The 12,871-nt window shown below is 35.7% G+C and overlaps 1 protein-coding gene across 14 annotated transcripts in view; it reads right to left on the reverse strand.

Moving 5' to 3' along the window:
- Positions 1–12,871, reverse strand: part of PTPRM (protein tyrosine phosphatase receptor type M) — a 442,640-nt gene that overhangs the window by 256,961 nt on the left and 172,808 nt on the right. For all 14 annotated transcript variants that reach the window (XM_085573754.1, XM_021525191.4, XM_077784280.2 and 11 more), the window contains one exon: positions 12,254–12,547. In XM_085573754.1, the coding sequence (XP_085429880.1) occupies positions 12,254–12,547 (294 nt within the window). The remainder of the gene's footprint in view (positions 1–12,253; positions 12,548–12,871) is intronic.

Consider the following 12,871-nt stretch of genomic DNA (forward strand, 5'->3'; position numbering starts at 1 on the left):
ACATCATGTGTCCTGCTCGTCTACTATAGCAATACAAAATGGTGATTTGAATACCTGGACAATTTTGTACCAGCCAAGACAAATGAAATCACTGTCAGTTTCTTTTAAAACAGTATCTGAATAGGAGATATTCTTTAATATTTCATACTGAAAAAAATCAGATAGTCACTAATACTACTTTAAACAATACTCAAAGCATTTGCTTTTATTCAGGCACGTTAAAGCAACTACGTAACTTCTGAATTAATTTGCTAACCTTGTATTTAATGTTTTGCATGAGAAATAGCACAAGCAAGTATACGCCTAGAGACACCAGTGCACAGAATCATCACATTTTATCATCAGTCCCTTACCAACTGTTTGTGCAACATTGCCAGTTATTAGGAACTTATTCTGAAATGGCTACTCTTCCTCTTTCATCATGATGGAAACTTTTAGCAAACATAGTTTAGCTTTTGCTGAGAATGAGTTTAAAATTATCTTATCCATTGGTATGTGTCTTTCCATCATCATTTAATAGCTCCACCATCCCTTCAGGGCAAAAAAATAATCTTGTGGGGGAAAAAAATGGGGAAAAATAAAAAGGAAAAAAAAGAAATTGGTTACTTGGTTACTTGTGCTTACAAAAATAAACCTAGATGCATGTGTTGTAAATCTGAAAAATAAGTCATTATTTATTTACAATCTAAGAACTTCATAAAGATTTGCTCCCATCAGTTGCTCAGCCATACTACATACAACCTTTTTTAATCAAAGTAATTAGCTAGTTGCTATGAAGAAATAATTAAATGTTTAGACGGATCTGGGATTTACTAGTATTTATAGAATTCTCTGAATGTTAGTTTTTTCTTCTTTGTGCATCCTTAAGACATTGAAAAGTCAGAACACTCTTGCCCTGCCATTTCAGCAATTCAACTTGTCAAATCAACTGCTATTAGATTACAATTGTTACAGAAGACATCTTGGGCCATGCCACTTGAAGCTTCTTAACAGAAGGCAGCTCAAAACATTTTAAAGAAAAAAACTTGCATCTGATCCACTGCAGAACTGTGCATCTGTAAACCTCCAAATGCAGAATAAACCTCTAGGATGCTATCTAATTGCAAATCATATCGTTTTAACAGTCAATGCATAAATCAAGTTTGTGAAGAATAAAACCTGTTGTTTCTGGTCTCAGCAACTTGCAGTAACAACCAGGAAGCAACTACTGCAGAGCATAAAGATGAAGGCAGAAAAGTGGTTTCATTACAGATTTTTAAGATTTTAGCACTGACTGCTTTCATAGTCAATGATCTGTAAGTGGAGAGATTTACAGTAAAGTGGTACACAAAGCAGTAAACAACCACTCTGAATTTTAGTAGACAGTCTCTGAAAATAATCATTATGAAAATAAACTATTTTCAAGGCACTTGTTTTAGGAACTCAGTACCATATTGTACACTAACTGCTTAGCAGAGATTGTGTCACTTTAACCCAGAATGAAATAAATTAGTTTTGGAAGATTCATGCCAAACTGTTCTGTGATGCTATCAGAGCAGTAATAGTTCATTGTTTTAACAGACTTGTATGCAAGATGAAAGCAATTTTTACTCAGTTAAGAGTCCAACCATATTTTGAGATGAATGGCATATACATTTCATTTAAAGAATTAACAGATAGCATATTAAGAGGAATCAGAGTGCAATTAAACCTGTGCCTAATTAACAGTGATAACTGAAGCACATAAAATACTACTGTAAATGCAGAGACCAAATCAGTGTATGGAAGAAGAATGACTTATCTAATTGTTAAATGAAAATGATTTTGAGCTTTGATGTTGCCTTTAAAAATCTGGTACCCAAACTTTTTAAATAATACTCCTTGCTGGTGCTCCCTTTGAAAGATTATGTAGAAATTAACAGAGTAGCCTCATAATGTTTTTATTAATTTTCTTTGAGACTCCAGTACTGGAAAGCAAAAGGTCTATCTCAGTCAATAACTAGACAGTTTGAAAATGAGAATATGCTGTCACTTCTCCTATCAGAAACAACTCTGTTCAAGACTAAATAGGATCTTGCTAAGGTGGCCTTAAAAAGCTCATACTTCTTCATAAACAGCCTTAGATAGAGACTTACACAAAGTAAAGGTTAAGGAAGAGAAACAGTCTGAGAAGCCCTATCTGCATAATATTACTGTGAATTACAGCACAATTCAACAACCAGAATTTTTCCCCTCCTTTTACAGTAAGTGAAAAAAATAACAAAAGGATTTTTAGTTTCTTTTTAAAACAACTAACAATGCAATGCTGTTTTTCAGTGAAAGGTTTTTTGACAAAAGAAATGCTATCATTGATTACCCTGAATTATAAATTATAGCTCTCTAATTTTTCCTCTTATAAATGAATACTCTTGACAATCTAGCCCCACATGTCAGACAAAAAACTGAAACATTTATAATGGAAATTTAATTATAGTACAACTTTTGCTAGTCATCATTCCGAAGTCACCCATAATTATGCTCAGGTCATTTAAAGTTATTTTTTTAATTTACATGGCCAAACGTGCCAGTTACACATTGGTTCATCCTCTCAAATTCAACACTATACAACAGTAATTAAGAAAATTACTGATTTTTTCAAAATTTTTTAGGCTAATTGCCAACAAAACATCTGCAGGAATAGTCAAAACAAAGAACGACTGACAGACAATTTGATTTTTGTTTCCAAAGAACATAAACTTCAGAAATAAAGTAGTTGTTCATAGAAATGAAAAGGCACTTCTGCATGTCAAGAGTAAACACTTATTATTACCTTTTTGCTTTACATGCATTTTTCCATACAATAATTCTAGAATATAACAGTCCACTATAAACATGATTTTCTACTGCAAAATTTCAGCACCAAAATACCTTCAGACAGCTTTGTGAAAGTACTGAATAATGAACTAAGAAATGAAACTGAACTCTCCCTTTCCCAAAAGAAAGCCCTTCTCTGTCCTTACAGGAAGTGGATCAAATTTAATGGAATGAGTAAACATGAACTAAATGCAGAGATAGGTGTTAATATATTTTAAATAATAACAAGGGTGGTCAAATCACGGTATAAATTAAAAGACAGCTAAATGCAGACATCAAAAGTATAAATTTGCAAACAGAATTGTTGAAAATATTTGAAATGGCTGAGCATACTGAAATGTAAGAGCCATAAATCATTAACTTTACTGGCAAATTGATTTTAATATCCACGATTTGTCTTTTAACACAGTACTAGATAATCCTAAGCAAAGCCTTTCCCAATTTTATTTCTTTTTTTTCTTCTTAAAGATTTAAATTAGTATTTCTTGCTGAATTCTTTCCAATAAAATGTTTGGGTTTTTTTTTGTTTGTTTGTTTGTTTTTTGTTTGGTTTTTTTTTGTTTTTTTTCCTGGGCCAGGCCAGAATTCACTTAGCCATGTAGACATAGAGTAGGGGAAAAAAAGAATACAGAGCAGCTTTCCTCACTTTTATATTTATGGTCTCTTAAGAGTCCAGAAGAATCTCAGTTCCATGGGGATGCCCCTCTCTGCCTAAACAACATACTCAGCAGCAATTAGATGGATCATCAAAAAAACCTCTTTTTTTAAAGATATAGAAGCTGAGGTCTAGTGTTCTGTGAACTGTCTCAACTTTGTTTTGGTTGTAAACAGAATTTTGATGCACACTTGCTCACCATGAGAGATCCTTGGATTGTAGGACACAATTACCTATTTATAGCACTGCAACAGCCTAGTACTCTGAAGACAGAATATTTTTTTCTTCAAAATCAGGATATATCTTCATCAGGATCTGCCCACATTTCAGGTCTCAAACTTGACACATAGTCTACAGTCTAGGCAATAAAGTTGTAATTAAACTTCCTAGCAAAAAGGAATTATCAAACAAAAAACCAGAACTCAGCACCAGCATTTCTTCCTGGGAACCTTTAGATGGTTAGACTGAATTTTGCAAACAACTCTACCTTTGCAAAACAAACATGTTTGCAAAGTCAAAATGCCTCCCAAGTGCTGAGAAAACCTGGAAGCACCTGAGTAGTGTAGTTGTTTATTTTCCTTTGAAGTGAGGTAAAATTAATATACCATTCCTTCTAAAAACCTTTGATAATTATGTTTTTTGTAATTTGAAAAAAACCCCAAACTACTCTAAGGTTTAAAAAACTACAGCACCTCTGTCTTTCTACATCATTCCTGGATGTTTCATGCTTCATAGATACTTCAATAGAATGTTATGTGCTTTTAAAGCTGGCCAAAGCTGCTGGGCAAGATCACATACGGTCTAACAGTCTCAAACAAAAGAGTGAGCCTTAAAATATTAAAATCAAGGAGCATGCGTGTCTGTTCATCCATTTCCATCTTTCAATACCCTTTAAAACCACTGGCAAATTTCATCCAAATAACTTGCTTAAAATTTAAACTGATTTGACACGGTACTGCCAGAATTTAATTCCAGAAGATGAGCAAGCCAAACAAGTGCCCCCATTCAGGAGGTTCAGGGCAGACAACCAGAAATCTAACATCAAATACTCCATTTGACGACAGATTTGTTGTTAATTGGGTGCTCCCTCCTGCCATGCAGGTCTGTCATAAGGGAAAATGGCATTACTTTCACAAAGTGGTGATATTTAATATCATAGATGTCTATGATACATCTTATTTTCCTGACTCCTAAAACAAAAGGAGGTTTTAGACTCAGCTCAGAAGTTATATTTATATATATATATATATATATATTTTTTTTTTTTTTTTTTTTTTAAGCAAGAAACCTGCCCTTTAGAGCCTAAATTCTCTTTGGCCATAGGGTTGATACATATGTATATATGTATATATGATTCATATGTATATACGAAGGAAAAAGAGATGGGGATATAGGTGTGGGTCTGTATATACCCATACACGCTCCTTGGCACACACAATCAGTTATTCTTCTAGACACAAACTGAAGTAAATATACACTGGTCACTTCAAATGTATGATTTTGCTTATGTTTTGGATAAGACCAAGTCAGAGGAAAAGTCGTACTTTCTTGTTTCATTTGCTAAAGCTTTTGCCAAAGGATTAACATAATTCAAAATTAAGTTTGCCTATGAGTGGAAGACAGTATGGTATAACTGCATTTGAGAATTGGAACAGCTTATGTAAAAATAGGCCTCAAAATAGGGGAGAAAGTGCTTAGCATAAAGTTGGTAAGGATAAATTTCAAGGCACCCATGAAACTTCACTGGAAATACATAGAATGCTCTTTCCTGTCATTTTTAATTGTTTTTAGTAACAGAATACCAATGTATTCATTTAAATCTTCAGTAATAATATACTTCTGAGAAGAGATATCCAAAACATCTATGAAATAGCTTGTATTTCATTTGTTCAGACCAGAGTAATACTAAGGAATGCCCTGTAAATACAGTATGTTTTACAAATATTTACAAGTATTTATTATTCAGCCCTTTCATTAAAGGTGCCCAGATGGCAGTCTTTTATTTATAACCAATACATTCCCAGCTTGCTGAGTTTTTCTCACTCCATAACAAGCAGTTCTTCCTGAATTGAAGTTGGGTACAATAATTGTTTGAGTGTTTTTGAGCTTATCCTTGTAACTAATAAGAGACTGCAACAAAGAGTGGAGATGAAGATATTTCACGAGAGAAATCATATTATCTAGTTTTCCTTAAGGGTCATTATGTTTTATTCGCGTTGCCTCCACCTGGCAGATGTGAAATTAATAATTTTGCCCCTCAGGTCTGCTCTAAGTTAGTGAAGGTTCATTTGTCTCAAAGAGCAGGCTAATTTCTTCCTCTGCAAATGTTTTGAAATGGGAATCTGTTGAAGTGAAGAAATAAGTCACCATTTATAAGACTGCTTTTCACACAATCAAAGACATGGCAGTTATTTTTACATACACTGTGCTTCTATCCATATATTAACCCAGCTGTAACTGTCAGGAAAGAATCCCAAATGTTTCTCCTTCTTCTAATATGCAGCTTCTCAAAACAAACTGATTTGATAGCCACGTTTCATGTTCTGTGTCCTTACCAACTCTAGGCTGTGTCTATATTCCGCTCATACTTCAAAGCACATGTGTCAGAAAGAGCCAATAGACCTACATACTTGCAGCAGTTTTCGTGTCCTCTTTTTTTCCCTCCCCTTCATGTGGTGGAGAGTGAAAATGTTCTGTTTCTCAAGTGACATCTCTGGATGCTCTATCTAACAAAAAACTATTTATTCAGGGACAAATGGAGACACAAAAGTGCAGGTGTTAGTAATTTCTATATAACACCAGTTCTCTTGATTGCCAGTATTAGAAGTTTTCATGTTCACAGGCTGAAGATTCACTGAATGGAGAACCAACCTGTGACTTCTCCTGCAAAGGGAAGACATATTTGAGAGGAAGGGGCAGATATTCTCATGATGTTTCTTTCCTAAAAGGAAATTGTCGGTTTTCACTATCACTAGCAACCACAAATCTAGAGAAGCATCTAGAAAGATGCAGTGTAACCCAAACTTTTGTCTGTGACAAGGACAGGAATACAATGAAAGATCATGATCTGCATATTAAAACAGTCTAGGAGAATTTAACAAACACCATGGTGACATATTCTCTTTCAAGATTTTGACAGAAACTTGGAATCACAGAGTAGCTGAGGTAGGAAAGGTCTGGTTCATCTGGTCCAACCCTCACTGTACACTACCCTTACTCTAGCAGTGCCAACCACAGCATCTTGTCTGGATAAGTTTTGTGTACCTCCAGTGCTCTTTGCTCACTTACAAAACCATTTCTCCACAGAAGGAGTTTGGGTTCATCAAGTATGACTTCCCCACTGTGAATCCATGCTGACAACTCCTGATCTTTTTTTTGTCCCTTGTATTCCTGGAAATGGTTTCCAAGATTGGCTGTTCCTTCCATCATCTTCCCAGGGTTTATGGTGAGACTGTCCGGAATGTTGCTTGGTGTTTTCCTTCTTGGTTTTTTTTTTTTTTTTTTTTTTCCTCCCCAGGAATTTAAAGGACTTCTAGGGGAAATTCTAGATTGTGAGGCAAGGAGGAACAGAACTGAATTTAAAGAGATTTTGATATGGTAGGAATTTGGATTATCTGGGTTTTTCACAACCCAAGATTCCTGCTAACACAAGGGGAAGCTGTTCTGTAACACGGCATCAGAGAAGTCATCTCAGTAAGCAGCACCTTGGGCACTTGTTTCCAGGCAAGTGTCTGCCAAAGAAGAGCTTTCATACATTAGTCAATGCTGAAAACCATTTGTGTTTTCTGAAGGGCCCTTTCCAAGAAGATGCATTTCCGATTTGTTTCCCCATCAGAAGTAAGTGACCAGTGATACAGACACACAAACATATATATCTCACTATGCAGTATCTTCTTGGAATTCTACTAAAATCTTTCCATTTATCTCCTGCACATCTGAAAGCTGCAATTCACCTGCTACAGTGCAGAAAACCCAAATAGCTTTTACCCTTAGGAGAAAGTGACCTTATATGAGATGGTTTGTGTATCAGAAAGGCGTTAGAAAAAAAGGAGAATACAGTAGGGTTTTACTTCCATAATAAAAGCATAAATAAAATGTAAAGTTCACTGTGGACTTCTAGCTCTGATAAATCAATGCAACTTTCTATTAAAGTTTATTACAGTTTCAGGTTAGGAATTGAGACTTTAGAAATATCATTGAACTTTCCATAGAAAATAAAATGGTGCAATATCTGCACTCTACTCCTCAGGGTTCAGGTGTCTCTGACCCGAGGTCTAGCTCTCATACAACACAGCTGCAAAAACCTTGGTTAAAACTTCTGAAAAAAATTGCTAAGAGAAAGAGGTGTGGAAAAAAACTGCAGTATGGCTGCAAGTTGACATTTTCCTATGATCACAAAACTAAGCAATGTTAAGACTTTGTTACATGCCTGAAAAAACCCTGAACCTCTTCACAGGTAGAGCACAGGTACCTCCTCACGGTATAGCAATGAGAAGGAATAACTTAATGCCCAGTTAAACTAATATCTTTCCTCTCTTCTTGAGACAAAAAGGCCAAGAGATTGAAGTCTTGAAGGACAGAGAAAGGCAGCTGCCATTTCAACCTAGAGAAGTTTTTAGGAAGGAACTCATCTTTCCTAATAGTGATATAGAATGGGGAAGGGCATGGAAATCAGCAGTAAGCACCACTGAGTTTCAAGAAAGGCTAGGATATAGGCACTGACAAAGTGAGAAACTAACAAGAGAATTAATAACAAAAGAAGGTGGAAGGCAGGGAAAACCAACTGCAAAACTGACTTATTATTCAAAATGTTCTACAGAAGAAAATACAGGCTGTCCATTCTGTAGGACCTGGGCAGAATGTCAGTGGTGGCAGTGAGTACTGTCCAGCATACCTGGGCACATTGAATTTAAATGCAGGGTTCAAGACAGCTCCTGGCCTGTGCCATCTGCCCAGAGATACTTCTGCTTGGTGCAACCTGATGCAGGTCTGAACTGATCAGAGGGAAGAGGATACTCATTCCATCAGTGCATTCTGATACACGTAGATTTTTTTCACAATGCCAGTGGATGCCAATGGGCAGCACAGAACCAGTGAAATTACTTTGACACCTTGGAAGATTAACCAGCTGAATGCAAAGGAATGAGCGAATGGAGAAAAACAAAGATTATTTTTTTTTCAAGAGAGGGGATATAAAGAATTCCTCTGCTCTGTTCTTCCAGATTGTAACATGCCTTCTAGGAGTACCAGACGTTCTACAACAAACGTGCAGCAGTGTTTTAAGAGCTCAGTTGTACTGGGAGTAACAGCTTTCCTCCTGACAAGCTCAGGTGACAGGAAAGAAGAGACAGCAAAATCAACTATGTTAATTAAAACATTCATGTTACTTCATTGTATGAAAATTATTGGTTAAATTGACAGTGATTGTTTTTGCAAATACTCCAGGGCAGTAATTGTGTCTTAGCACAAAGAAGTAGAGATCTGACTGTTAAAAAAACTCCACAGTTTGGGGATAATTCATCAGAGGATTCTTTTATTTATTTTTTAAATTTCCTTAAATTACAATAGAGTTTTCTGGTTCAGTAAAGGAAAATATGCTAATTTTCAGAAATTATACTAAATGTCACAGTGAAAAAAAAAATGAGAAAAAGAAAATAACTTTCTCTAGGGGGCCTTAACAATCCCCTCCCTTAGCAGGAGGGAGGATTTTATTTTAACTTTTCTTCCTAAGGTAGCTGTCTTTAAGACATATCTGTTCACCAGCCGATTCAAGGAACAACATAAATTAGAAATAACATCTCCTAATAGAGGGGCTATAGCAAAAAAAAAAATAAAAATCAGGAGCTCATTTAGCAGTTCTGCATTATTCAGGTGTGTTTTAACTGGGGCACTGTTTCATCACCAGAATGCAGAGACACAGACCAGATCAAGAACTGTATCATGCAACAAATGTCAAAGACAAAGCATGCTGGAATACCCTGAAATAAATAAATCTGCCCACATAAATACTGATATGGATAAGAAGAAACTACAAAACACAGTCTATCTTACTAATCCTTCAACATATCTACTTCAGTTTTACAATGGACAGTTCTACTGGTTTGCGGTCAGATTGGGTCTCAGGAACAATAGTGACAGGACAAGGGGAAGAGCTTCAAACTGGAAATAGGTTTAGATCAGATATTAGGAAGAAATTCTTTACTGTGAGGGTGGTGAGGCAGCTGGAACAGGTTGCCCAGAGAAGTTGCAGATGCCTCATTCCTGGCATTCTGTACTCTAGGTTCACAGCACTGCATGAGATGGTTGTGGGGAGAGGGAGCTTTCAGCACAGGAACAGTGATTTAAATTCCAGACAACCTGGGAAGGCCTCCATTTCATACCTTTAAATGAGAAAAACCTTTCTTTCTAAGCCTGACTGAAATGTAGTTCATCATGGCCAAAATCCATTAAACTCCTTCAAACCTGAACTCCACATTCTAGGTTAAATCTAATCCAGACCTCAATGTAATTCTTTGGCTTTCTGAGAATTACACTGAAAGAGCCCTTACATTATATTTCATCAAAAGGAAACAAAGCACTTTCTGAAGTGGCAATTGCTCCTGTGAGTGTGATGCAACCAAGTCTGGAGAGATTTTTTTTCTTTGCATTCTAATTATAGACGCTTTTATTTAGTAAAGCTACAGATAAGACTTGTCTATTACAAGCCTCTGAAATCTCATTTTGTTAAAATGAAAACATATTTCAAATGCTTTGGAGAACTATTAAGATTATTGAATGCCTAGCATACTGCTTCAAGTCTCCAAGTGGTTCACTATCTTCCCCTAGGGAACAGGCAAACAGCATGCAATTATCACAGTAATTAAAAAGGTGCAATGATTCTTCTCTTAAAGACTCCTGTTTTATTAATTCTATGGTATGCTTTGGAGACTAGCATTATTTTACTCCTACCCAGCTTAATTATACCGTCATTAGTTTATCAGCATCTCTTTTTAAACCCTTGGGCCAGTTATTAGCATGTCACTTGCTAACAGTTAACCAATAACCACTACACCTTCAAAGCAGGGTCTTCTGCTATTAAAAAAAAAAACAACAAAACAATTTGTAGATACAGATTTAATATCATCATTCAATTTACATTTTGAGTAATTTAACTTTCTGCTTTTAATTTAAGAATGTTACTGTTTAGCTTAATGAAAACATAAATAATTCTGATGTATTACAAGTCACTACCAGTACACACTGGTTTATGAAACTGAATGCCTGTTTTAATACTCAACAGTATGTACCACTGAGAAAACAGAGAGCATATGATATTCTTAAATACAACTAAAATTGTGGATATCACTCTCTACTAAGTCTGGCTGAGGTGGAGTTAAATTTCCTTCACAGAAGCCTGTCTGGCACTGCATTTTGGATTTGTGACTAACCCAGGGTTGGTAACACAACACAGCCCTACAGGACAGGCTCACTTACACAGCACCCAGTACTGCATTAGCTGATCATACAAGCGGATGAAAAAACTATTAGAAAAACTGTTTAATTTTAAAATAACTGAAATAACTGTGTATTAAATATGTACTTACTTTGTCTAGACAGACACATTATTATGAACAGCACAGTGACCCCGAAACCCTCCTGAAGGGAACTATACTTAATTTTTATGCTCCACTTTTGACAAACTGAAGTTATCTTAGCCTATCTTATAAATACAAAGTACTTAACTTTATAATTTTGCTGCTCTGCTTTTGGGTACTTTCCATTAAATACTTCTTTCCAGTAATGAGAGGAAGAAAAAATACCAAAAATAACATCAAAGAGTTAATACTTGTATAAGTTTGCATCTTCAGAACATACAAGTGGGATTCTGACAGCAACTGTATTTCATTTTTTGTTTGACATCACACCAATTCAATTCAACTGAAATTACATTTACTCACTGACAAGTGACTTTAGAAAAAAGTATATGCAATGGAAACATATTTTTTCTGTTGAAGTACATAATTTTTTTGTGTTAGAAAGGCAAGTAAGACTAATTCCTTAAAAGCCTAAGAACAATGAGCTAACCTTGTAACCTTGTTAGTCCCATTTCCTCTAGCCACACTCCTGCCTATCTTCCACCACCTTTACAGCAGCAAAGAGACGATTCAAAATATTGGGGGGAAATACTAATGACCAAAGAAAATCCAGGTCACAGTATCCTCTATTATTTTCTGAGCAGCTAAATCCCAAACTAATATTACTGCCAGTCTTACTGAAAATTATTCTACAATTGTTTCTGTATAATAGGTGAATTTTGTATGCTGTTACAATCACAGGTCAACTCTATTAATTATAACATCCAAAACAGGGGCCAAGATTGCTACAATGCACCAAAAATTGCACTATCTCATTTAGTAAAGAGACATGCTGTCAGTCACTCAAGAAAGCAGTCCTTTGCTAAACCTCATCTGCTAATTGAGACTCAACAGTGAATGCTTTTGCTGTTACCCAGGATCTCTTTTCACTTTATCTACAAGTTTGATACAACTGACATTGAAAAAAAAAAGCATGCACAGTCATTATTTCATCTAGTCTACAGTGACACGGAAGGTTGTTTTCAAGGTCACTGTAGCTGGAAAATGCTAATATATTATACTTAAAACCATTCAGTATTAATTCCTGCAACCTGCTGGTTTAAGAAAAACAGTAAAATCTGCCAGTGAATTAACTTATGTCTTCAGCCCTAGAAAGATGCTTACAACTTTCCTATCACCTTGGAGTACTCACCAGCACATTTAGTTCTTGTTTTGAGAGCTGGGCCAGGAGATCCTGTTCCTCCTTCACCTGGTCTTGTAAGTAACACACTGATTTCATATTCTGTATCAGGATCCAGGTGCCCAATCTTATAGCTTGTGGAGTCCACGGGTTGTATGTCATACCAGCTCCCACTTGAAGTTCGATACTCGACTTCTCTTTGGATAATAGGTCCATCCCCATTGATGGAATTGGCATTCAGCTGTATCCAGAGGTAGGTTGCACCAACTGAGGACAGCTGAGGTGGAGCAATGGGAACTGGTGGCTCTGAAAAACAGTAAGGTATGATAACAAGCTATGATTACACTTCCATTTTTTCTGTTTCTAAAATATTCAAATAAGAAGGGTTTTGTATTACATTAGAGTTGAAGACTGCATAAAAACATGGATATGAAGAAATCACCACTACAACTGACTTATTTTCATTAACTGCAATATTCAGAGTTCTTTTGTTTATGCAGTTGGAGATTTTAACCTGAAGTTTTTGGTTTAATCTTCATAACTTCGAATCAGGTGCAAATGCAATTCTATTCATTCAACATTCCATGGCAACTCCCAATTTAAAAAGAAAGATAATCTCAGGTTTTCTCA

The sequence above is a fragment of the Lonchura striata genome, chromosome 2 (assembly GCF_050655825.1).
Source record: "Lonchura striata isolate lonStrDom1 chromosome 2, ASM5065582v1, whole genome shotgun sequence".
NCBI classification, from domain to species: Eukaryota; Metazoa; Chordata; class Aves; order Passeriformes; family Estrildidae; genus Lonchura; species Lonchura striata.